At 40.9% G+C, this 27,873-nt stretch overlaps 1 protein-coding gene across 1 annotated transcript in view; it reads right to left on the minus strand.

Annotated features, from left to right (window-relative positions):
• The window catches only part of slc7a11 (solute carrier family 7 member 11), a 52,716-nt gene extending 31,674 nt beyond the window's left edge, over window positions 1-21,042 (minus strand). Inside the window, exons 1-5 of the mRNA XM_038298301.1 lie at window positions 20,551-21,042; window positions 17,641-17,767; window positions 10,522-10,637; window positions 8,150-8,275; window positions 916-1,015 (exon numbers count right to left, since the gene is read on the minus strand). Of these exons, the coding sequence (XP_038154229.1) occupies window positions 916-1,015; window positions 8,150-8,275; window positions 10,522-10,637; window positions 17,641-17,767; window positions 20,551-20,815 (734 nt within the window). The 5' untranslated portion in view covers window positions 20,816-21,042. The remainder of the gene's footprint in view (window positions 1-915; window positions 1,016-8,149; window positions 8,276-10,521; window positions 10,638-17,640; window positions 17,768-20,550) is intronic.
• Between the last annotated feature and the right edge of the window lie 6,831 nt (window positions 21,043-27,873).

Below are 27,873 nucleotides of genomic sequence, written 5' to 3' on the forward strand. Positions count from 1 at the left end.
AATTCAGCTGTGTAGTCAGTTGATCAAGATTCTGATTTTACTTTTGAATACGTTGATAAGAGTGGCGCTGTCCCTTTGAAAGACCAACTTGAAAGTTAGGCTAGCTAAGCTAACCAGGCGGCAGTAGCAGTGGGAATCCCAAGAGAGGGAAGTATAGTTCTAAATAACATGGCGGTTGGTCAATAGACATAAAAAATAAATGAAATTTAGATTATTACATTTTTATATTTTCAAATATATAATATATTTTTTAGATGTGAAATATAAATATTTAATCGTTAATGATGAGCTGTTTCATTTGTCATCAGATGATGTGATGAGGTGACATATTTCCACCCTGGGGAAAGCGCACCCCCTCCCTCCACAGCGCTGACGTCACAGTCGTCTGTTAGGAAGTGCGGCTGATTGACGGATTTATAGAATTATTTAGCTACAAGGCTAGGCTAACTGCATGCAGTTAACTGCATACATTCTCTTTTGAATTTGGAATTTATAGACATGTATATTTCATGAAACTGAAGTGATAGGACTGCAAGAGAGATCACGAGTTGGATGTTGTTTTTTGGCTTGTAGGGATCCTTATATTGTAGAATCTACTGTCTAGAGCTTCTACTTCATATAAATCTATGCTTATGTGCACATGGAATTTAATAAATAACAATTTGACCAAAAGATATTTGATATTTACCTGGTTGATGAGGAAAAACTTGACATATTAGTTTTTAGAGGTTATGACTCATAGAGTTAAAAGGCATACAGGTAGAAATAAGTTAATTTCCAATAAACTTTTATGATTAAGGATCTACTTATAGCTTGTTGGCCCTGAAGGTTAAAGGAGAACCAGATCCCGAGGTTTAGAATCCAGTGGTTTTCCTGGGAAATTTGTCCACCTGTGTCCTTGTGCATCATACCTACCAGCCGGCGTAAGCGTACATCCCAGAGTAGAAAGCCAGGGGCATTCCAGAAAGCTGGACGTTGCTCAACTCAAAGGCATTCTCAAAGTTTTTGGTATTTCCTGGACACACAAACAGACAAACATATGTTAATTTAGAGGCTCAACTGCCATGAAAATACACATGCACGATACACTGCTGAGCAAAAATTCAAGGCCAGTTGAAAACGTGAAGAATCAATGTTTTGTACTCTTGGATCTTAAGAAGGTTCAAATCTTCTAAAAGCAAAAGAAGAGGAAATGGGAGTGAGACAAAGAAAGCTGAACAAGCATGTTTTTGTGTGCAAATAACAATAAAACCCAAAACTTAAAATCAAACCACATTTTGAAAATAGTGCTCAGTAATGAGTAGATGCAACAATCTGGATGTTGAGGATGCTTCATGGATGGCACTCTCTGGACCGGTGTCTGTTTGGAAACTTTCTTTGCCATCCAACCCCAAGAGGTTCTCCATTAAATTCATGTCAGTGGAACATTCAGCGTTGTCCAAATGAGGGATGATGTTTCTCTGGAAAAAGTCCTTTTCAGGCAAACTTTTTCAACTGCAGTCTTGTCCTGTTAAAGAACCCAGTTTTTATCACACAGATGACCCTCATGGCCTTCAGTCATCAGCGATGCCCAGTATTCTCCAAATACTGCAGCCAGCTGCTGTTAGACGCCTCAGGAGGAAAAGGCTAAAGGTCAGAGCCACAACATTTTCATAAATAATTCATTTAATATGTATTACATCCACAGAATATTTAAGGTAGTGCAGAACAAAGTAATAACTGTTCTTAGGTTCTTTAGCAAGTTAAAAAAGGAGTGTCTATGCTACGTTCAGACCGTAAGCAGCAGAAGCAGCAAAAACGCGCCTGCTGCTTCATTTAAAAGTTTAGTTCTGACGCGCGGGTGAAGCATCGTTTGTGCTCCAGCTGCGCAGTGGTAAAGCGGGTCTGATGTGCGATGGGCAGAGCTACTCTATCCTGTTTTTGCCTGGAACAATGGCAGCTATATTAGCTGTGATCAGTGGGTAAAAACGTAGTTTGAATCTATGTTGAAGTGAGGAAGTCCTCCTGAAAACATGGTCTGTAGTCAGTTCATCCAGATTACCATCCTGCCATCAAAGATTATTTCTCTGTGGGAGCCGCTCAGACCCCCACATAGTGGCGGGGCGCTGTCACTGGGAATCCCCAGCAGCAGCTGCCTCAGGCCAATAGGCTCTTCGCTCTTATCCGCCACTGTTCTCAGCGGCTGGAAGGCATTTTTCATGAACGTAATCCAAACTGCAGGCAGCAGGATAATAAAAGCCAACATATTCTGCAGGCAGGTTTCTACATTTTAAGTTAATTTATGCGTTAATAAACTGTTTCAGAGGAGTGATCATAGCGCTCTGCATCAGCAGTGCTGTGTCTGACTCCCTGCCAGCTCCCAGATCAGCTTCTCTGATTGGTCGATGTGATGCGTCCAGCAGCTAAAGTTACATTTTTCCAACTCCAGCAGCTGCGGCTTTTAAAGCTCCCCAGATGCTCAGGCGCTCGTGAGGCGCTGCTCCTGCTGCTCAAAATGTGCGTTAACCATTAATCTTTGACTAGTATGTCTGATTCTGACTTTGCATGTAAACTAGCTGCTTCTGCTGCCTCTGCTGCCTGCGGTCTGATCTTGAATCTCCATTGTTGTGTAAATTTTAGTTTCCTGGTCTTAAACTTTTGATCAGCTGATGAACAGCCTATTTCAGTGGTTTATTCCATTAAATCCCTTTTTCAACTTTGTTCTGTCTCACTCCCAGTTCTTCTCTCTGTCTTTAACAAACAGACCAAACATCAGAATACTACTGGATGTTTGATTGGCCTTAATGTTTGGATCAGACGGTTTACGGTGCTCCAAGCAGAGGCCTTCTGAGGGGCATTATTAGACTGGAGAGAGATTTCCAATAGGTTTATCCAGTTCAAGCTGAGAATGAATCTATATCATTAATGAATACATAATAGAAATAAACTGTTATTGGTGAATCAATTAACCCTGAGCAATGTTCTCTATATAAAATATAAAAAACACAAAAAAATAAACTCTGAGGTCAGGTTTCAGAGCAGCTGTATTTAGTACATGTTACTGATTGACAATAGATCAAACACAACATATGTTGTGTTTATGACCCGGGAATTAAAAACATGAGGAAATATTGAGCCGACATGGTTTAATTAAGCTGTGTTCACTTCAGGCTGAAATCTGATTAACAGCAGCAACTTTAACAGACACACTGTGGTGTTTAATAGCTTATATTAATTAATTTCTGCTGATTAATAACTTGTTCACAGATGGATAGCATGCTGTGACAAATGACTAAAACTCAGGGGGGGCTGCTACTCTAATTAATTAGAAGGCGAGGGAGTTTTAGTTAACGAGGAGCAAATAGGATGGTTTTGTTCTTACAATCAGATAATCCAGGCAGATTCTTTCTAAGGAAAATCATCTCATTGCATCCAGTCTCTGACTTTGCAGGATTCTCTCAGCATGTGGAGGGAATCCTCTAAAAAGCGTGCATTAGGAGGAATATGAAGGGTCCGGCATCATGGGGAGGAGGTGGAAACAGACTCCTCCTGGTTCCAGGGTCTAAATATCGGTTGGGCTTTTTCAACCTCACTGAAGAAGCAGCTTAAAACGGTGCTTTCATAAAACTGGCTCGGTTTTAGACACAAGGAGCCAACTGGAAGCCAACATCGCCACGTCGCTGTGTCAGAAAAAAAGCTGGATTGCATAAAGCAGAGCCGTGTTACCGGCTTGCGTAAGAGTGAAATACACAGCTGAGGCTGGATCAATGCGTGCGGTTCGAAGGTGAATACTAACAACGCTCTGATATTTTTGATTGCTTGGACGGGATTTAGTTTTATTACAATGCCTAAGGCCAGAAAAACGAAACAAAAACAGCTCAGAAAAGGCACTGGGGCTTATTTTAGCTTGAAAAGCAGCAGTTTCACAATTTTCTGTGTATTTATATAGTTATTTATGGTTTATAGATGTTACATTTTGTTATATACACTGATTCTGAAAAAAGTGGAAAATACTTGCTTGATAAATGTTTTTTGGTCATCAAAATGCTTCAGTGTTATTCTATGGGTCAAACAGAAAGCTAAGCATAGAAAAGCATTTGACTTTGGCACATTTAGAAAGGTTTGGAGAGGCTGATGACACCAAAAGTTCAAAGCCCCACAGCTCTGGAACTGTTGTAACTAGAGGTCTAAAATCTCCTGCATTAGTGGTTGACATGATGTAGAACAAATATAATACAATGAGACCTGCCTATTCTTAAGCATGTCTTTATTACTGCTGTGAAAAGCCATGTTTGGACTGGTGCAGCTTAGGCTGTGTTTTACTCACTATTTTCATTTATATACTCAGAAACTAGAAGGTGTAAGCATTCCAATGATGTATCACACATGTAATTTTGTCTTACAGTTCCTCAGTTATTTGCTTTTCCATTTAGGTATGAGCTGGAAGTCCAAAGCAACCAAGATGGACGATGTTCTTGCACCACAGATGTTCCTCCTAATGCCACACTCAGTACTCCAGTTGAGGGGGGATGAGGGTGGGTGGTATCCCCCTTCTTAAAACAATCTTAAAAATCCTCCCCCTTCTTAAATGACCATCCCTGTAACATTTTATCACTGAATGTGTAAATTTCTATTATATAATATATTAACAATAATAATATTGCTCTTTCAACATTTGGCAGGTTACAGTTACGAGTAGCGCACAGCCTGCGCTGTTCTGAACAGCATCATGCCAAAGACAACGCAATTTGAGGGAAGGTGAAAATCAGGAGGGAAGGGAATCTTCCGCAGGTTCTAGGTTTAGCAAATAAAGTGTCAGAAATGATCTAGAATGGTGCTGATAGCAAAACGGGGAATGCCCTCCACTGAGCAGAGAATTTATTCATCGTACTCTGACTGTAGCACATCGACTGAAACGTGTCTCCATACAAGTAAAATCCTATTAATTGGAATTTATCTGTCCACCAAAGCTGTCAATTTTAAGGCCTTCATGTATAAGAAAATAAGAAATATGAAAACATTAAGAATATGTTTAAAATGTCCCTTTTCATTCATATTTCAATCTGTTTTCTAATCAGGGATAGCCATGCCAGTCCAAGGACTGACTGCAGTTCTACTGGAAGGCGCCTTGGTCAAGGTCAATGACTGACGTACCTGACATGGAACAACCAGACCATGCATAGTGCTTTAGTTTAATAGACTATATTCATTAGGCTATGTATATGTAACCCAGTGCATAAATGTTCCAAAGGATGTTGCTTTTGTTTTTTGTAATTGCTGGCGTTACTACAGTTCTAACATGTTTGTCCTGTTGGGGACACCGTAGTTCAGGGGATTTTTGTGCAGGAACTGCTGTATTTCTTACAGTGTGTTTTACTGCCTGTAAGGTAAGCAGCAGCTCTGCTAGCCGGTGTAAAATATACATTACCCTAATATACTGTGCTATTTCTGTTTGTTTAGTTTGCCAGTTAAGTACATATTACATTTTGTACTGGTGATGTTTGATTATTTTGTAAAAAAAAGAAAGAAAGAAAAACAGTTGCTGACAGTGTGTTTTACTGCCTGTAAGGTGGACAGAATAAACGCGCCAAGGTCTCCCCACAACTAAGAGCCCTGTGTCTGCACGGAACAAATCCCACCTTCACCCAAAAGAAAACACAACCAGAGTCCATAGGGTGTCTTCCACCAGGTGCAGGTTAAAAGAGGGAAAGCCTGGGTTACTTATACTTTCAACAAAACTACTGGCCACACTTTTCAAATTCTTTGGTGATTCCATCCACTTGATAAATTCTCAAATAGTTGATTTAAAATTCAATTATAACCATTTTGGTTGGAGTCTTTAACCCTTTATAAGGCACTCAGTGTAATACTTGAAAATCCACATTTCTAGCCAATAGTGTTTTTGGAATCCAGTACAAGACCTTATTACCTTTGAAACATTAAAAAAAATGGATATTCTGATGGCAAAAAAGGAATGTCAATGTAATAACAAGAAACGCAAACCTGCCCACATATATTATGAAAAATAACAAAAGTTCTTCTTAAGAAATTCATGAAAACACATTGAAACGCATTTTTTTTTGGTCCAGCATAACCTTAGAGGCATTAATGCTGACATTGGCACTTGTAGTTTTTTAGTTTATAAACCTAAATATAGTTGTTAACTAGGCTTATTAAGTTTTTAACTTTACTCTTGAACTTTTCAACTAGCTTTTTACCTTTTTTTTTCTTGACTTGTTAACTTTTTGGTTCCAACTTAATTTCCAGTAGGTAATATACACTATATTGCCAAAAGTATTTGCTCACCTGCCTTGACTCACATATGAGCTTAAGTGACATCCCGTTCCTAATCCATAGGGTTCAATATGACGTCGGTCCACCCTTTGCAGCTAGAACAGCTTCAACTCTTCTGGGAAGGCTGTCCACAAGGTTTAGGAGTGTGTTTATGGGAATTTTTGACCATTCTTCCAGAAGCGCATTTGTGAGGTCGCACACTGATGTTGGACGAGAAGGCCTGGCTCTCAGTCTCCGCTCTAATTCATCCCAAAGGTGTTCTATCGGGTTGAGGTCAGGACTCTGTGCAGGCCAGTCAAGTTCATCCACACCAGACTCTGTCATCCATGTCTTTATGGACCTTGCTTTGTGCACTGGTGCACAGTCATGTTGGAAGAGGAAGGGGCCAGCTCCAAACTGTTCCCACAAAGTTGGGAGCATGGAATTGTCCAAAATGTCTTGGTATGCTGAAGCATTCAGAGTTCCTTTCACTGGAACTAAGGGGCCAAGCCCAGCTCCTGAAAAACAACCCCACACCATAATCCCCCCTCCACCAAACTTTACACTTGGCACAATGCAGTCAGACAAGTACCGTTCTCCTGGCAACCGCCAAACCCAGACCCGTCCATCAGATTGCCAGATGGAGAAGCGCGATTCGTCACTCCAGAGAACGCGTCTCCACTGCTCTAGAGTCCAGTGGCGGCGTGCTTTACACCACCGCATCCGACGCTTTGCATTGCACTTGGTGATGTATGGCTTGGATGCAGCTGCTCGACCATGGAAACCCATTCCATGAAGCTCTCTGCGCACTGTTCTTGAGCTAATCTGAAGGCCACATGAAGTTTGGAGGTCTGTAGTGATTGACTCTGCAGAAAGTTGGCGACCTCTTCGCACTATGCGCGTCAGCATCCGCTGACCCCGCTCCGTCAGTTTACGTGGCCTACCACTTCGTGGCTGAGTTGCTGTCGTTCCCAAACACTTCCATTTTCTTATAATACAGCTGACAGTTGACTGTGGAATATTTAGGAGCGAGGAAATTTCACGACTGGATTTGTTGCACAGGTGGCATCCTATCACAGTTCCACGCTGGAATTCACTGAGCTCCTGAGAGCGACCCATTCTTTCACAAATGTTTGTAAAAACAGTCTGCATGCCTAGGTGCTTGAATTTATACACCTGTGGCCATGGAAGTGATTGGAACACCTGATTCCAATAATTTGGATGGGTGAGCAAATACTTTTGGCAATATAGTGTATCATTCAAGGGCTCATCTAATTGGTCAAATGCCAAAATAAGATGTACAGTCATGTAGCAGGATCTTGGCTGAGCGGCTGGATATAGATCTTGTGCTTCTAGACCTCACTGAGGGACGGGGGAGACTCCATTTGTAAGGTGTATGCAAGTGATCACTAAAGGTTATGACACTGAAATGATAAAAAGTGAAGAATAAAACGGGCTGAATGGTCCCTGAAGGGGCCCCTGTGATGCATCACTCACTTGATATGCTGAAGTCAGTTAGCTCAGAGCGAGTCAGAATATATGTTTAAAGGCTCTTCTCTTCTGCTCTGTTTAAAAAACCAATTAGTTTTTTCATTTAAAGGAAGATAGCTTTAGGTTATTTCCAGTAAAGGACCCAATAAAAGCATCTATTTCAGAATAAACAGCCTGAAAGAGAATCAGAGAAAGCAGCGGCTCCTCCTCCAAACACCTGCTGCTGCTGCTGCTTGGACATAGTGAAATTTAGGACATGATTCTTGCTGCGTGCAGCTGCTCCTCACAGCCTGCCCGTCTCCAAGGTCATATTTACTCTGCAGGCCTCAACAAGACTGAGAACGCTATGATGATTGAGGCCCTGAAGTGCTCTTGAGCAACACTCAGTGACTAGGAAAGGTCTTACCTTTGAAGAGCTGGTACATCCCAGGTATGATGATGGTGGCGATGGCCACCAACTTGCTGATGGTGAGGATGATCTGGATCCTGGCCGTCCAGGTGACGCTCATACTGTTCAAGTAAACAACAGAAGCTGCAGAGAGGGACGAATCCGTCAGTGTTCCTCCACAGACCAACAGCTGACCATCATTTCTGACCGGATTTACAAACGTATCATCAGAAACGCATCATTCTAGCTAAAACTGCCACTGTTTCTGTGTCTTCACCTGGACTGAAGAAAAGACTTAAAGAATACGTTCAGTTTTAGAATAATATTGATGAGAACAGTTTTAAAAACATTAAAACGTTCTCACAGTCACGGTAAAAACAGAGGAGACTCTTTATCAGTCCCTGTTAGCGTCTCTGTCTCACCTCAAGGTAACAAAGTCAGGCAAAGATGATTATTTAACAAACAGCATCAGCACAGAAACACACTGTTGCTGTTTCCATGGCAGCCAGCTGATTGCATTTTTTTATCAGTACATTCCCAGAAATTAAGGAACGAATTCAGGGTTAGTGGTTTTGGGTGCGGCAGTTTTCACAACACCAAGGGAACGGTTTATTTCTAAAGGGGGACAAAAGTGATGAAAACCAAACATCCAATCAGCAGACAGCACCTGAACCAGGTGACATGCAGGTAGGTGGAAGGGCTCATTTCTTCCCTCCACCACCCGGTGTGATCATCACTCCTGTATATTAGAATATTCTGAAGGGAAATCTGAGACATTTGTCTCGGAGAGAAAACTGAACCTTACAACACAAACATGATCCCAAACAGCAGAATCACTGCAGGGTTTTACAGTGGCCTAATCCAACAACAGACCTCTGAATAATTTAGATGCTTAGACTCTCAGCAATTTGTTACTTCTATTGTAATTCTTTACTATCAGGAAGTCCACAAACTCTCGCATCCTGGAGAGAAATATCAGCTGTGCTGCTGCCATCAACACCTTTGTTTCTAGATGTTGGAGCTTGGCCTGTTTTCCAGTGTAGTCCTGTTTCTCTGACTGTGACTAACTGGATGTGCTCTCTTCATCCTCTGACATGGGAGCTGGCTCGGAGCTCGTCTGCCTGGCTGTGTGTTTCCTGGACGGGGCCGCCTGTGGAGCTGGTTGAAAGTTGCCTTTTGTATCTATGCTTCTTTTTCTATGTCTGCTTCTGTCTCCTTGAACCCCAGTCGGCCTCAGCAGATGGCCGCTCACACTGAGCCTGGTTCTGCTGGAGGTTTCTTCCTATTCAAAGGGAGTTTTTCCTCTCCACTGTCGCTACAAGCATGCTTAGTGTGAGGGATTGCTGAAGAGTCAATGCATTCGACTGGTTTTCCTTAGATAGAAAACTTTGAATCAATCTGACTGGATGATCTGGTGAACTGGAAAGTGCCTTGAGATGACGTGTTGTGAATTGGTGCTATATAGATAAACTGAATGGAATTCAATTTAATTATGTTTGGCCTCATTCTAAAAGATCTGCTGCCTGTGGGACTTTCTATACTTTCAGCCATCCTTGGCATATAACCCAGAACCAGCAGGTGGAGAAAACATTAGCAGGGTCTCCACAAAACTGAGTAAATAAATGGCAAACCGACTTTTCTTAAAATGTTTCCACTCCCATCCAGGACACTTTGTCATTCTCTGAATCGCCTTATAGAGATCTGTAGTTGGAGCGCTGATGTTCATGGAGGTCCATTACCCCCCCGTCTGTCCTCTCCGTCCAATATCTGAACATTTTGGTTGTCAAAGGTGTCCTTTATTGGTGAGGTGCAAGCGCAGGTGCACAGCAGGATCATGGCACAATGAGGAATTACAAGGTTCCTCCAACTCCCAGCAACTGGAATGACCCACTCTTGCATAGTTTTTTACTCTGACTCCACCCTTTCACTGAGTTACAGGGTCTAACCACGAAATAATGCTTCTCTTTAGATCTTAATGTCCACAAATCACAACAGAAATAATATTTTAGTACAAAGATTGATGTTTAAAAAGGAATTGTAGGACCAGCCAAGAACCCATCAAGGAAAGTGGGTAAATGTTGAATGGCTCCTACTATATATCAGTAGATTTCAAATCCAACATCAAACTCAGACAAACAATGGTTCCTCCTAGACCAGAGCAGAGCAGCTTTTTGTATGCAGTGAGGAGGGATGGACTCCTTTGTTAGGGAAACCACACAACAAATGCATGACACAGTAAGGAGAGCCAGTAGCTCTGGGTAAGATTCAGCAGGACAGCAAAGAACGATCAGAGCCAAGCTGTTTCCAGGATAAACCATCAATGATCGATAATGATTTCACACCAAGGCATGATAATGAGTAATAAAGCAAGAATAAAATGTCATACTTACTGATGCCGATGGCTGTGGCCAGCTTGACGGCCATGGGGGGGATACTGCAGGGCATGAAGAGCGGCTCCAGGATGTACTGCCCAAAGGCCAGAGAAATGACGGCCATGGCTGCAGGCCTGCAGGATCCAACACATTCAAGTCACTTCAAGCTATGACTGGTGTCCTTGGCAACAGTGATCCTGATTTCATCTTTTCACTGACGTCTGACATTAACCTAGTCTTTCAGCTCAGTTGGCTGTTTTGTTGCTGCGACGATTCAAACTTCTTCAAATATTAGTTAGTTCAAACATTTAAAGTCAGTATTTCAACTTTATATCAGAACAAAATAAAAGTCTAAGGAGGTCATTTCTTAGTACAGATGTTTCAAACCTAATAGCAAAACATTTCTCTAATGCAATTTTGGAAAACCTATACATCAGTGGCAACAATTTGATTTGGACCAAATGTTGTTTTTCAAATAAATACAAACGGGACGCCGTTACATTTCTTGAATATTTATAAACATGGGAAATGAAAACATGTGAGTAAATATAGTTGAAGATAAGTGTTTGCTAACCAGAGCGTTTGTAAAAATATAAACTGGATTCCCACTCAAGGGACCTATGGAGGAAGAAAAGTTCATTTCCTTTGAATGTAATTTGAAAACATTAAATGCGGGCATAAACTGAACGATTTTTTCTATCGTTACGCGCAGCTACAGCTCACTCTGTACGACGAAACCCTGCCTTGACTCTGCCGTTATTTGTCGCCGCTCTTACAACAAATCCCATGATGTTTGGGAGGAGAGCTCTTGCAAAGCATTCTGGGATATAACTGCTTTCAGTAACTGTAGCATTTATGGCATTTCTATGTATTTTGGGTGCTAGCATCATCTGTGTCTTTGCATTACTTTTTGTGTTTGCTACAATTTTTTTAAATCTATTTTCAGCTTGTTTCACCCCACATTCCCCCTGTGGAAGACTTCCAGATGTAACTGCAGTTAAAGCGGTTCTACCAACCTTTCCTTAATGGCACTGATTACAGAGGAGTCATAGTTCCTAAAACTTCACATCATTTTATTTCTAATGAACTCCAATACATCACAATAAAGTTAATTCTTGTATTGTGAAAAAAAAACAACAAAACAAAAACTGTGGATTCTATTGCATAGTGCTGTATGGTACTTTCCCCATGATCAACGCAGTGTGAGAAAAAATGTTATCGGAGCATTTGATGTAAATCATATTAAAGGTTTTTTCTTCTATAAAAGTAGCAGATTGGATGTTTAACCTGATTTAATATGCTGGTGAAGATTCTCAGTCATCCAGGTCATAGTCATTCAAAAACGTAAAAGTTTCCAAGTTTAAAGATATTTTGCTTCCCATCCAGGAAGCTTTCTCAATTAAAAATATCAGAAATAGCGTTGAGTTCCAGGCTTTATACATTAGCCCAACAAAGCCTTGTTTTTGTTTAGAAAACATGCAGTTTGAATAGAAAGGTATAGGGTATTACAAAAGAAGCCAAACGACCCCCATTACAAAGGGGTGGACCCGTTCGTCCGTTTCCATTTGAATTTTTTTTTACAAAAACAAGGCATTGTTGGGCTCCCTGGACGTCTTCAAACTTGGAACGTGTTTTTTTTTAATAGACTGATTTAATCTTTTCTACACCTGTTTCTAAATGGACGGGGCTGATCATGCATCTCTAACTGGACCTAGAAAGCCACTTTTAAACGCTCCTAAGCTTTGATGTATGGAGGACCAACTGTGACATAATAGAAAATATTTTAATTAATAAATGTTTAATAAATAAAAATGCCTGCAATTAAACAAAGAAATGATTAAACATGGAATAAATGTATTTTAATTTGCCTTTTTATTCACCTCTACAATAGCTTCCTTTTTAAATATAATTATCATATTCAGCTGTATTATTTGGTTACTTTTTTTTTCTCAGTCTCTGTCCGTACTGTTAAATCAGGCTCAGTGTGAATCTGTCTCTGCACAAACCGTTTCCATAGCAACATGAGCTTCACTTAGCTACGCTGCGGGATGTTGCTCTTGACCGTCGCTGCTTCCACGGTCCGATCTTACGGATGAACAGGGCATCCCTGGTCACTTCCAACTGCAGCCACTGAGGCACTGCAGCTGAGAAAACTCCTCTTTGTTTTCCCCGTTCCTGTTTTCACTCTCTGTTCCTTTCCCATGGCTTTTATGCAAACCGGCCTGCCAGGGGCCAGCATTTAACTGCTCAGGCCAGGATAAGCCCAGACTGTTTGTACAGCTTTGGCTAGGCAGTGTACACATATAGAGCTTTTCTCTCCTCTCTGGTCTTATCTGAGGCTGGGCCTCAATGTTCCCCCCATGATACACTGGGTTTAAGCTGTGCATCATTTGATGGTCACTGCTTTGGATGAAATAACAAATATCACCAGTGGCTTCAGCTCCAGCAAACCTCAGCCTGCTGTCACTGAGAAGAAACTCTCCTTTGTGGAGCATCAGGAAGAAAGAAAAGGTTCCAAAATGGCTTCTTTGTTTCTCATGAGGCTGTGGCCTTACTGGGATTTTACTTTCTACTGGGCAGACTGGTGTTCAGGCTGACATGCTGTATGAGAGAAGTAACATTGGAAGACTGTGGAGTGAAGATGCTCTGTGGTTTAGAGTCTTTCACATCAATGTTGGATCATTTTAAAGGAAAAGTCTGATCATATTCAGAAACCAAGCTTCTGAAAGTTCTTTAAGTATTAAATGATTAGATGCAGTTCAATAAATGATAAGAAGAGGTGTCAAGTAACGAAGTACAAATACTTCATTACTGTACTTAAGTACACCTTTTAGGTATCTATACTTTACTCATTTAGGTATTTTTCTTCCTACTTCTGCTTATTACATTTTCACACAGTATCTGTACTTTCTATTCTTTACATTTTTAAAACAAACGTTACTCGTTACTCTAGGCTTTGATTTAATGTTTGTAAATATTTATTTCATGTCATGTGCTCCATCCAATGCAGATCATTGGCTCCATCCACATCTAGTGAAAACTAGGGTCATTGGATGAGTCATATAACGCAAACACTCATTGGTTAGCTAAAGGAAATCATCAGAAGCAAGCAGGTGTTCTTCAAACTGCTAACATGAATTGTCTATGCCATGCTACAATGTGGGATTCAGAAAAAGATGTTGAAATGTCTGAAAGGTCGAACACAGGTGAGAGCGTATCGGGAGATGGAGACCAACAAGACCTCCCTCATCCTTGGACCTATCTCAAAGACTTTATAGAAATAGTCGGAAAATTGAGCTTTCAGTTCATATAGTTGCATCTGGCTGTTTTTATTAAAAGGTTACTTTATACTTTTATACTTTATGTAGTTTTTGGAGCACATACTTTTTCACTTTTACTTGAGTAAAGAGGTCAAGTTGATACTTCAACTTTTACCAGAGTGTTTTTAAACTGCAGTATCTATACTTCTACTTAAGTAACAAATGTGGGAACTTTTGACTCCACTAATTATAAGTGTTTTCAATTAAGCGTAATGTTCATTTGATTTACTGGAGGCATCCATGTTTGTCAAAGAACACTACTGCCACCTAGTGGTTTGTGACGGTGCGGTATCGGCTGTTGATCAAGTCCCAGTGCTGTATCTGGTGTTTGTCACAACGCGCTATTATCCAAGTCATCTTGAAAACATTCTTCTTCCAAATGTTGGCTACATATTACGGGTTTTTTCTCTGGCCAGAAGTTCGATGGCAAATTGAAAACGACTAACCCGTCCTTGGAGGATCAGGAATCAGAAAGGTGGAATAACTCTTTTTTTTTCACTTTTACCCAATGTATTCCAGCATCCAGCTGCCATGCACGTGGGCATTGTCAGTTTCACTATAGCTCTGGTGAATTTCAATGGTGAAGTCCTCTGGAAATCTTCAATAATTGTTGTTGATTGCAGATGTGTCTACCATGTTAGAGGATGAAGAGAGCACATCCAGCCAGTCACAGTCAGAGAAACAGGACTACACTGAAAAACAGGCCGAAGTCCAACACTGAAGCCTGCATAGGAATAAAGACCCAAGAGTCCAGCTGAGCCAGAAGAGCTGTAATCAAAAATGATCAGTTATGGTCTCTACAAATACAGCCATTATGGAATAGAGGCAAGAAGATGTTGATGAAAGTCCAGCAGGCTGTGCAGAAGCAACAGGCAAATATTTAAGAACATGGACAAAAGTATTACTTTGTTTGGAGCTATTAGAAACTTCTATGAAAACTTGTGGTTTTAATGTGTAAAAAGTAAAATTTCTGGACTTTAAAAACTTTATTCTCGCCTCCATGACTGAATCCTATTGTAAGATAGCTTCTAAATTTTTTACTCTTGATTTAAAGTCATGCTTTTGAAGGTGGTGTGCTGCATTCCAAAGACCAAGGAACATTAAGAAACACCAAAAGATGAACCCTGACTCAAAATGTCATATTTGACTTTATTAAAAATGAAAACATGCATGTGGCAAAAAATTATTAAAACTAAAAAGGCCTTATAAAATGTCATGGCTAAATTGAAATGCTCAAGGAGGGCTGAATGTAATTACATTCCAACACTTGCCTTTAAAGTGAACAGAATGACATTTTAATCCATGTCCTGAGCAGAAATTGCTGGCTTTCTTTTGACCATAGGTGCATTAATTAGTTTGTGTTGTAGAAGTATACAAATGAAATTAAATTTGTATTTTAGGGCTGATTTAGTATCGACAGTTGAGCTGAATCCTGTTTCCCTGTGTCTCATCTACACCCATCCCGCTAATTGGACACGTTTAATCTGTTGCTGTTTAAAGCTCCTGTCACACCTTGATGATTTAGACCAGCGTATGCCTGACGTACGGAAAACCCGGCAAAAACGCTGGCATACGTTGGATTAGTTATCAGCACGCTGGCACACATAGACATACGTAATGCGAATACGTATGAAATGATGCTTGTGCATCATTTCATGGCCATTACGCTACCGTACGTTATGCATAAGTTCATTTGTCATTAGTCATAAGTTCTGGACTCATTATGAATACTGTATGTATTCGCCCAAAATTAAAAAATACATAAAAAGTTCAGCATATGCCAGCATTTTAGGAGATTCTGGGACGTCAGGCAGATGCTGGATAAATCCAAAAGCTGTGACGGGGCTCTAAGAACAAGAGCAAACCCTGATGGGTTCTCCAACCAGTCTGTGTTTGATGGGAGATGGATTTAACTTATTTATCGTCTGTAAGAAGGACGAACTGACATTAAACAAAGACTTTGCAACAGATGTGTGTATGACCGAGGCTCTGATGCGATCTAACTGCTCACACTGTATGTCCAAAAACCACACGTCACACACAGTGCCAAGAGATGGCGCTGGTCAAACTCATCATTCTGGAAGGAGAACTCCCATGTTTGCACATGCGCAGTGCCTGAGGTTCTGATAAATCAATTTGTAGCTCTGCTTTAACAACAGGATTTACTCACCATCTCACGACGGCCGACTGAATTTAAAATATTTTTGATTTTCTCCCAACCTTACGATTCCTGATTGGGAGTTGGTCATCAGCGGCTAATCCCCCCTCGTTACCTCCTGTATACTTCACGATGAGGCTGAAACTTGACCCCATCCAAAAATTATCTCATTACTGAAGAACTGGCCTGAAAAGGGCAAAAACTGATACAATGTATGCCCAGCTTAAGACCATCATGGGTGTGCAGATTCCCAGTCATCTGGGTGATGGCAACCACCAAACAGACTTAAATTAGATGAAACCAGACCTTATCCCAGTTTTTAAAATATATGCAGAGGAATGGACGAAGAAAGGAACAAATACAAAAATGTTGGTAACACAAAGAAAAACATGGAAGGAGAGGTAGCAAATACAAGAGCAAGTTAGCACAAGTTCCAAAATGGCTCCCATAACAGAAGTGCTCTAGACCAATAGGAGGAGACTATCAGCAACTCATATAGGAGCAGAAGATTAGAAGATTCTCTGATAAAGGATGTCAGCCCAGGGGATTGTGGAATCCCCAACAGAAAGAAAAGAGAAGTTTTCCTTTGACTCTTTCCCAAACACATTGGGCCTGAAGGTTAGCATGTCTTCAAACGGGTGTAAACATGTTTGTCCGCTCAGAGCAGATCTTCAGAGAAGGTGTTAGTCATTTGCGTTTCCTGTTCAGCAGACAGGACCTGCAGGCCTATTTTGTGTGTGTGCCTTTATCAATATGCAGATAATATTCTAATGACCAAACCAGGAAATATAACCGGTGGAGGATATAGAATGCTAACCTTTACCACATGCAAATTAATCTGCAACGTAACTGTGGCTGCACAGTGGCGCAGTTAGTAAAACTAATTTGCATGTGCAATTTAGCCGGTTATTATCATTATCATAGCCCCGGTAGCTGATCTAATTACACACTTCATTCACCTGTTGTTCCCTCCCTGCTGTCTAATTATCATTGTTCATATTCACCCGTTCATTCTCTGTTTATTGTTGTATTCTTAGGTAATTGGTGTTATGTTTTTGTGTCATTTATGTTGTGAGTTTTTGTTATGTTCCTGGTTCATGTCCTGAGTCTTTGAGGCCATCATATTCAGAGGGTTTGGCGTTTGTCTCCTGTATCCTGGTCGTTTCCCGACTCTTTTTTGAGGAGCCCTCAGGGTTTTGGTGTGGAACGTGGTGGAGGTCAGTTTTATCTTCTGTAAGTCTGGCTTCATGGTGGAGACCAGTTTAAAGCTCTGCATTTATCCTGGAACCATGTCTTATCTATGTCCCCCTGTAACAGATCAAGGTTATAACCCCATCTATCGACACACTGATCACCGCCCCCTGGTGGAACGGACTATTTGTGTTAGTCTGCAGCGCTTCTTCACCTGTCTTTGTTTTAGCCACTCACAGCTCTTTGTGTCTTTGTGTCTTGGTAATATTGTTTGTTTACAGCTTTTTTTTGCAGTATGTTTGTAATATCCTGCTCTATATCTTCTGTAACTGCAGAAGTTGTGTTTTGCATGCGTTTGTATGTACAGTACTTTCTGTTTCTATTTGTGGTATTGAAAATGTTTTAATGAATGCTTGTTCAATGAAAATTTAGGCCAACAAAAGTGGAGTACATGCAACATTACATCACCTTATTGCAATGAGATCGGCCCAAAGCCGAATAAAAGCCACCTGAGGTCCAAATGCTTCCATTATATATGTGTAATGTCCTCCAGACTTCTTAATGCAGGTTCCCAGCTCAGCGTAGGAAAGAGCTCCTGCAGGGACAAAGGCAACAAATTAGTTCAGCCTATAAATGAAGAAGACTGGTAGAGAAAACGTCACATTTACAGAAACGTAGCCTATAGACTCAATAATCACATCAGGAAATGATTGTTGGAGGCTTTCCAGAACCAAGTTGGCTTTAGAGAAGGATTTCTACCGGCTTGAATCTTAATTAGACTTTGGAGCAACAGGAATAAAGAGAGTAAAGAAAGGGATGAAGAGAAGTATTCAGGGATAAAGTGCTTGGAGTTTTCATTACACCACGGAGACTAAAGGATTTATGGATTCAAAAACACAATATAACACATCAACAGTCCACTGATGTGCAGAGATCTGCTTTAGCTAGAAGAACCAGCACCCTGCTCTGGCTTTATGCTAGATCAGTTATTAGTTGCTGATTAATAATTGGTTGTAGGCTTAAATCCTCAAGGTAAGAAGCAAAGTTTAAACACAAAGTTTAAAGCAAACTTTGTGTTTCTCTACAACTAATGAGGCTCGAATGTTTTCACTTGTGGCGCCTGATGTTTGGGTCGTCTGTTTCTCTTCTACATGCATTTGCTTTGGGTTTTTTTTTGTCACATTTACAGTTTTTATATAATTTAACACATTTTTATCTCACACAAAGAAGAACTAAAGTAGTACAATAAAGCAGATGTGTGAACTGGACAAAGCTTTATTGGCCCCATTAAAGCTACAGTGTGTAATAATTACAGGGATATACAGTCAGAAATGTAATATATTATACATAACTATGTTATTTATCATCATCTACGAGCTCAGCCTCTTAACCTTAATATTTGCGTTGCCTTAGAATTCGTTATTTATAATTACATAGGAGCGGGTCTCGCAGCCATGGAGGCAGACATCTTTGCACTACGGCAGCGCAGAGCCAACAAACTAGCGATTGCGAGATCGCCCATTACGCTCGAAAGTAACTACGGCAAGTTGAGAGAGATGAACTGAGACGGTACTGAACAATATACCCTACACAGACTAATGAAATACTATCTGTAAAATTATCTATGTAAACAAACCTCATCACTTGAGAAGGTAGGTGATGCGGAAGTCGTGGAAGACATTTTGTCCCGTAACGCTCGCCGTACTGTTGGGGGGGAGGAGATGTTCATGTTGCTGCGTCTGCAGTCTGGACGTTAGATGTCGCTAAAAATTACACACTGTAGCTTTAAGACAAATAAATGAATAAACCCAATAGCTAAAATATGAACTTAACTCTGACTGAAACTCATTTAGGACATTTCACCTGCCTCCATTCAGCCATCCCTACATCATGGTAAATGCTCTGTACTCATATAGCGCTTTTTCAATTCAGGGGTTTCAAAGTGCTTTAAACCATTCACGCACACACTGATGGTGGCAAGCTACATTGCAGCCACAGTTGCCATGGGGCTCACTGACAGAAGCCAGGTTGCCGTACACTGGCGCCACAGGGCCCTCTGACCACCATCTGTAGGCATTGCAGATGACGTGTCTTGCCCAAGGACACAACAACACTAAATGCCTTAGCTTGAACGGTCAACCGTTCGATTTCAGGTTTCAGATTTTCCATCCATCCTCCGTCATGCATCCATCCATCCATCCTCCATCCCTCCATCTCTCCCACTCATCTAACTTTAACAGTCATTAATGGAAAAGTGTAAAAAGCCGGGTGAGTGGTGGGTAGGGGGAGGGAGTAGCCACTGATTGGGAAAGGCCCTTGGTCAGCTCTGAACCTGGTGCTGACCAGGTTAAGTTCAGTAGGTCAATCACCATGGTAACACATAGTAAGACTTAGAGTGAGTCAGCTTTTTAAAACCCCAAACAAACCAGACTTGGTCAATTAAGCTTGGCTTAAAACCTTAGCCAGTTTTATCACATCAGACAAAGCTAGCCTGAGGGTTTCAGTTTAGCTTTGTCTGATATGATAATTCAACTTTTCCTTTTTCGGTGACAACTACCTGACAGAGTACTTCTGTGACCCTTTCAGACCTGTGGTGGGTTTGCTCCAGGCTAGTGACCTTTCACATGAGGAGTAGAGCTTCGTTAACAGTTTTAACTGAGAAAGATTTTACTCACATGTATTGTCTGTTTTAAACTGCAGCTCAGCCTGCAGATCAAACAGTGGCTTCTTTTGTGGTCAAAATAATTGATTTAAGTGTGAAAAGGCTGATTAGCGGTATAATAAGTTGCTAATGTTATCAAGGATCAGTTATCTCAGTGGAGGAAAACAGACAATCAGAAATAGGTCACATAGAACCGCCCTGTGATACAAAACAAACTAAAGCTCTTCTGCTTTTAGGATTTATTTTATGACTCACTTCGTCTTCACATAAAATATCACCTGTGAAAAAAGTAAAGTTTATATTGATTTGGGTCAAAGAATAATCATGACACGATGCATCGATCATCAGGTTTTATCAGAGCTGTTACCTTTGGAGCTGGAAACAGCTCAGCTCGTCATTATCTGAGCTAAATGCTTGGATTAGAGTTTCTATTGAATCATTCAAGCTGCTGCAGGTCAAACAGACACTGTGAACATTTGCAACCGACATTACAACCCTGTGGAACCAGATTTGCAGACAACATTACTAAGAGAAGGGATTTAGGGAACATGCGTGTTCCAGCTTCAGGCTAAAACATGACAGCAGCGTGAGTCTGGACCTGTTGCATCACACATTGGGATGAGTAAAAGCAACAGGGAGCATTTTCAGCATTGATGGCCCATTTTTAAAACCCATTCATCTAAACAGCCCCCCCAGGAATCAGCAGTGAAACTCACCAAAAAGTGATAGGACACCACAGGCAATCCAGACTACCAGGGACATTCCTACGCTGCCGGAGTGTTTCAGGATCCCCTTTGGTGAGATGAATATCCCAGCTCCAATAATGGTCCCAACAATGATGGAGATTCCTCGGAGTAGCGTCACCTTCTTCCCCAGTTCCACCTTCTTGTTACTCCCTTCCTGGAGTTTCCCTTCAGGAGAAAACTTTTGGCACTTCAGAGCCCCATTGCCATCTTCGTTGGTGGCAGAAGATCTGTTCATCTTCTCAAAGACCGTCTGACCTGAAAAAAATCTTTGACTTTCTGGACTGGATGACAGTGAGGGTAAAACCACAGTCCAGGGAGAAGAAATGTCACTGGTACAGGTCACTTTAAATCCTCTTTCATGGCTGTTCCTGAACTCTGCCTCAGCTCTCTGACATCACCCAGCTCCTTTATGTCCCTGTTCATCTGGGTCCCTGTCTGGCCCATGCTTTGCCTGCTTGTCTTCCCTCCCCCTTTCCTGAGTCATTCCTCCTCCCTAAAACCAGGTGTGGCTCATGGGGTGGAGGTGTTCCCAGTAATCATGAGAGGACAAGTTTTCTTGATGGATTCCAAAGCAGTTTCTTCCACAGCCCCCCACCCCCCCTAAATGATCCCCACCTGCTGGTACATTGCAGAACTTTTTTGCAATTGTTTTTTATTTTTATTTTTATTTTCCATTTAAGTTCCTTTGAATTTGCTCATGATTGGTGTGTGTGGAGTAAAATCTTTTCTAAGTTTTTTTTTTTTTTGTGTGCGGAAAATGTTTTAAAAGAGAACAGTCTTTTAAGGTTCACTGTTTTTCTGTCATTTTAGACTTAGAGAGGTTTATCTCTCATTTTGTTTAACAACTGTAAAACAAAAAGAAACTTAGTTTGGAAACAGCCCTCTGGACAATTTAATCTTTTTTTTAAAGTGCAGCCTTGAAAAATATTAAATATATATATATATATATATATATATATATATATATATATATAAAATCAGTAATATGAACATATGACTGTAAATTAACAGTTCCAACATTTGTTTTTTTTTTTATAATTATGAAATATAATAAAATACAATAAAATAACCCATTTTACAAAACATTCATCAGTCTGATGGCGGTGGGGATGAAGCTGTTGCAGAACCTGCTGGTCCTGCATTGAATGCTGTGAAGCCTCTTCCCAGAGGGCAGCAGGGAGAACAGTCCATGGTGGGGGGGTGAGGGGTCATTGATGATGTCACGGGCTCGGGACACGCAGCGCTGGGATGAAATGTCTTTAATGGAGGGAAGAGGAGCCCCCATGATCCTCTCTGCTCTGTTCTCACCTTCTTCCAGTCTGAGGCGCTGCAGCCTCCACACCACACAGTGAGACAGCTGCTCAGAACGCTCTCTATGGTGCTTCTGGAGAAGGTGGGGAGGATGGGGGGGGGGGGGGGGGGGGGGGGGGGGGGCAGGTGGGCTCTCCTCATCCTCTGCAGGAAGTCCAAGCGCTTCCTGCGGAGGTCGTGTTTACATACACCTAGAGGTGGTCAACACTGGTCATCAACAGCTTGCAACCAGTGGAGCGTGGTTAGGCCAGGTCTTCCTGAAGTCCAAGATGATCTCCTTCATCTTCTCCACGGGCTGCTCTAAATGCATCTTTGATGTTAGAGTAAACCAAATCTAAAATGTTTTCACCCCAAGTTGCAAAGTCTACATGTTGGTAGAAATGAGGGAGAACATTCTTGATGTCAGCCTGGTTAAAATCCCCAGCAATGATGAAAACAGCCTCTGTGTGCAGATTGGAGCTCAGAGATAGCCTGGTATAGAGTCTTTATGGCCTCTTTAATGATAGCGCTGGGGGGCACATAAACAGCAGTGATGCTAACCACACTGAACTCTCTGGACAGATAGAACGGCCTGCAGTTAACAGTCAGAAACTCCATGTCTGGAGAGCAGAAGCTGGCGACTGGTCTAAAATTTTACCACCAGCTGTTGTTAATGTAAACACAGAGCCCGCCACCCCGAGTCTTACCTTCTTTGTTCCTATCGGCGAGGTATAGCTTTAGCCCCTCCAGGCTAATAGCATTGTCCGGTATTGCTGTAAGCTGGGCCCTTGATTTTACGTTATTACATCATGTTCTACTATCCCATATGAGTTTTGTGTCATTTGGAGCCGTTCTGAAGATATTCCGTTAGATTATATCCAAGTAACGTCTTCCTATGGGCAACGACTTAAAGGCACAAACTAAACTGTTCATAATTTATTTTTCATGGTACGCCAGCATTCATAACATGTAGGCCAATCACTGTCCCCCAGACATCCGTGGTTATATATTTTATATTTATATCTTTTAGACTCATTGACTCTTCAGCAATCCCTCACACTAAGAATGCTTGTAGCGACAGTGGAGAGGAAAAACTCCCTTTTAACAGGAAGAAACCTCCAGCAGAACCAGGCTCAGTGTGAGCGGCCATCTGCTGAGGCCCACTGGGGTTCAAGGAGACAGAAGCAGAGATAGAAAAAGAAGCATAGATACAAAAGGCAACTGTCAACCAGCTCCACAGGCGGCCCCGTCCAGGAAACACACAGCCAGGCAGACGAGCTCCGAGCCAGCTCCCATGTCAGAGGATGAAGAGAGCACATCCAGTTAGTCAGGGTCAGAGAAACTTCACTAAAAGAATTATGTTAACTAGCAGTACAAGCTTCACAATATTTCAAAATGAGTCAATTTTATATTGCTTTTCAGCAAGCAATGCCTTTCCAATACCACCCTGCTCAGATAGTTTCATTTTCTTTTACACATTTGTGAAGATATTCAGTGGGTAGTAATCCAGACAATTCCCTATCATTGTTGTGTGTGTGTGTGTGAGGTTGGGGGTCGTGTTAAGAAAGATCCCGCAGTGCATTGTGCCACCATCAATGGGAGCAACTTATAAGGTCAAGTGTAAAAGCTTTTTTATTAAATACCGTTGCTTTAACACAAAAATTACTTTAAGATGTTTTAAGCGAGAAAGCAGATGTCAAAACTTCATCGCTGCAATCAATTTACCAAAAACTGGCCTATTTTTTATTCGTTTATAGAAAAAGAAAATGATCAGCATACGTTGAAACGTCCTTTCAGAGATTTGAGAGCAGCAGAGCTCCCTGTTGACAGGTCAGTCTGTCTTGCTACATTTGCTCCTTTCTAGTGCTTGATGCAGCAAGAACTTAAAAAAAGTTTGTTTAACCTAAAAAAATATGAACTCCACCAGAAGATCAGCTGCCAAAGCGCACCCCTTCACAACGTCATTGAAGATTAATTGGAAGCTGGAGGGGGAGATGGAGGAAGCCGGGCAGGTGGCTGTGGGAGCAACGAGAAATGGCTGATCTTTAGCTTTATTTCTCCCTACAGCCTCATTTCAACAAATTTCATGACAAATTCTAAATGTATTTGTAGCGTCTCAAAGGGAGACATAAAGCGTTTTTTTTGTGTGGTGTATAACTGTATAAAATGTTTTCTTTTTTGTTTATCTTTGGCATTTTAAGTTACTGTAGGTATTTCATTTTCTATGTCACAACTCAAATTTTCTACACTACAAATTTGTTTAAGCCTCCCCTGAAAATATTTGCATTGTCTACTGATGGTGGTCAGAGGGCCCGGTGGCGCCAGTGTACGGCAGCCCCGCTTCTGTCAGTGAGCCCCAGGGCAGCTGTGGCTACAATGTAGCTTGCCACCATCAGTGCGTGAGTGAATGACTGAATGTAGTGTAAAGAGCTTTGAAGTCTCCTGACTTGAAAAAGCACCATATAAGTACAGGCCATTTATCATTTACCGTATTTTAACAGAGCACCCCTTAATGATTAAAAAGTGCACTTTCACTTTTATTAGATTATTTTAAAAATACAAATCTCTCTAAGAATAGCTCATGCATGCAAACTTAATGAACCTTCTTTTATCTTTTATGTCATTTTATGTAGATAAATCTGCAAGGAAAGAAAGCAGGTTAAGGTTTGGATTTTACTTTCTCACATCCTTCAGTGATTGAGCTTTCTCCACTGCCTGTTCTTTTTTTAAACTTATTTAAATGTTTTCACATAAGATGGCCGAGGTCTCAGTTCTCTTAAAACAGAAGTCCGATCAGCAAGGAATAATAAATGGATCATTATTTATACCTAAAACGAATACATCAGCAGTGATTTAATAAATTAAGCATTAATCAGTAAAAAAAATAAAAAACACCAAAAAACAAACACAAAAAAATTATATTAAAGCACAAACAAAATCACTGAGTCTGGGAGCAGCGATTTTTTAGAAACCCCTCCCTCCTGCCATCTTCCAGCAGTGACGTCACGGTGCGGTAAGCCTAGCGCCATTCTCCCCGCTTTTCAAGCTAAATCAATGGGAACTACTAGACACATCTGCAATCAACAACAATTATTGAAGATTTCCAGAGGACTTCACTATTGAAATTTACCAGAGCTATAGTGAAACTGACAATGCCCACGTGCATGGCAGCTGGATGCTGGAATACATCGGGTAAAAGGGAAAAAAAAGAGTTATTCCACCTTTCTGATTCCTGATCCTCCACGGACGGGTTGGTCGTTGGATCGCCAACTTGAAGAGGGAGGATTTACCATCGAACTTCTGGCCAGAGAAAAAACCCGTAATATGTAGCCAACATTTGGAAGAAGAATGTTTTCAAGATGACTTGGATAATAGCGCGTTGTGACAAACACCAGATACAGCACTGGGACTTGATCAACAGCCGATACCGCACCGTGACTAGGGATGGGGATCGTTAATATTTATTGACATCGATACCTTTATCGATACTGCTTATCGATCCGAGTCTTTATTGATACCACTATCGATACTTTTCTGTTATTTGGTGGAAAGACGATGCAACAACATTTTTTTAACAGAACTGGTATTGCTTTTATTGCTTAACAAGTGAGCATAACAAAAACGTTTCTAGCCTTCAATAAACATGGCTAATGTAATAGGCCACTTCGAAATGACATAAAACTAACTAGAATATATTTTCACAATTGTTGGTTAATGTATTGTTTACTGTCACTTTTCATCATGTTTTTAGTGATTAGGAAAATATTTAACAAATAAATAATTGTATTTTAAATTAAATGTAATTTTTAATAAATGTTGGCATCAGTAGTTTCATTATATATTCTAAAATAATTAGAGCAATATACAACTGTATTACTCATGTTTCTCGCCAAAAACTCAATTTCCCGTTTTCTTTACGTTACACTTGAACGCATCATGATAACCTAATTGTCGTATTACTGAGCCAATCTGAACACATCATCACGCAGCACGTCTGAAACTATTTACTTTTCAAGCTAACTAGCTTGTATGCTGCCGATTACAACACGGATTTCACAATTACTATTTTTAACTGACCGGACAAGCTACAAAGTCTGTGTGCGCTTACCAGCGGTACTCTGAGGGGATGATTAAGACGGGCCCGACTGTGGCAGCCGCAGGAGGAGGAGTCTTTTCCGTTCAGCCATTCTCGAGTCGTGAGCAAAGTTAAGTGCCAGACTTCACTTGTTTTACTTTTAATATCTGTTTGCTTACAATTTCATTCCAAAACATTGGTGGTCGTGCTGCAGTGATTGGATTGATTAGATTTAAATGCTGTGACGCGACTCGAGACACACACAATTATGTTACAGGACCTCCGGGAAAAAAACCAAAAAACGACCAGACTCGATAGTGGTATTGATAAGCCCAAACGTTATTGATTTTCGGGTTTTGAAAAAAGTGGAACCGGGTCCTTGATGGAACCGGGTTTCGATCCCCATCCCTAACCGTGACGTCACAAACCAGTAGGTGGCAGTAGTGTTCTTTGACAAACATGGATGCCTCCAGTAAAGCAGGCCCCGTCGTCCAATCAGCGATGTCTCATCTTTCCCACTGGTACCTACCTTTTCCGGTACGTTAATGTAATTGTATTTTCCTTAATGTAGTTGCGCTTTGCTTTATGTAGTTGCGATTTCCTTAATGTAATTGCGCTTTTAGATTTGTAGTTGCAGTTTGCACTTCAGGGCCACCGTACTAACTTCTACAAAAGTGTTTTTAAATAGTAGGATTTATACTTTTTATGGAATAATAAACATTAATACTGTTGACACCTCTGGTACTGAGTCTGTTCAAAATGTCTGACTAAAATGTCTTTTTAGTCAGGAAAACCTTCTAATTTGGGCTGTCTATGGTTAATTCTGCTACTGATCAGGGATGGCAGGATCAGTAGTACTCTCACTGCTAATTAAATACATCCACTTAGTTTCGCCAATAACTTCAATCATTTACATTGACAGTCATTAGTGGCGTATAAAAACAGCAGACCCCCAATGTAGCTCCAGCAGCTGACTCTAGTTATTCAGGCAGAAAGAGGTATCTTTCTGCTTGATTTTCATTAGCTTCCATAATTTTTCTGCTGCTCATATTCCATCTAATCTCTTCATAGCACAAATGCAAACGGCCTCTATGGAAGCTAAAGCACAGACATTTGTCAAACAAATTGCATTTGGTTGAATCTAATAATGGGGCCCATTTGGCCCAAGTTTTATCATGGCCTGCAACACCGCAGCGTTGATCGACATTTTGTTTCTGTGGGTTATGAGGAAAGCACTCAGCAGCTCATTCATCTCTGACAGCGTTCCACTGATTCAGTTTGCTACAGAATACTTACGTTCTCAAATTAGTTTCACAGTGAAGTCGCTCTGACAGGTTTTCCTCTACTGTCGTACACATACTGTGGGAAAGGTGCCTTTCATGATATGTGAAGAACTACATGTACTGTCGCTATGAAGTCCTTTTAGTAGACGGCTTCACAGTTGTGTCTGCAGTTTGTTATCCAGGGGTGAACACCGAGGTATTTCTACTTCTCCACCACCTCCACTTCTCCAATGATGTTAACAGAGCTTCTTTCCCACTGATATTAGACTTAGACAGATTTTATTTTGTCATTTTGTAAACACAAGTGTAAACAAAAAAAATTTGGTTAAGAACAGTTCTCTAGACCAGAGGTCTTCAACAGGGGGTCCGTGACCCCTAGGGGGTCCACGGGGGTACTGCATGGGGGTCATGAAAGTTTTGGTTAAATAGACTTCTTTTTATATTCACCCCTGCAATTTTTCCACTAATTGAAATGTCTTTAAATCCACATTAACATGAATTCAACAGACTGTAGTAAACAGATAAATGGAGGCAGAAGATGTCTTTCAGTCATCAATGCTCACATTCAGCGACACACAGGAGCTCTTTCAAGCTGGGCACCGTTTCATTCACAACACCAGGAATCAGAATCAGAAATACTTTAAT

The sequence above is a fragment of the Cyprinodon tularosa genome, unplaced genomic scaffold (genome assembly GCF_016077235.1).
Source record: "Cyprinodon tularosa strain WSP-4 unplaced genomic scaffold, ASM1607723v1 ctg405, whole genome shotgun sequence".
In the NCBI taxonomy this organism is placed as follows: domain Eukaryota; kingdom Metazoa; phylum Chordata; class Actinopteri; order Cyprinodontiformes; family Cyprinodontidae; genus Cyprinodon; species Cyprinodon tularosa.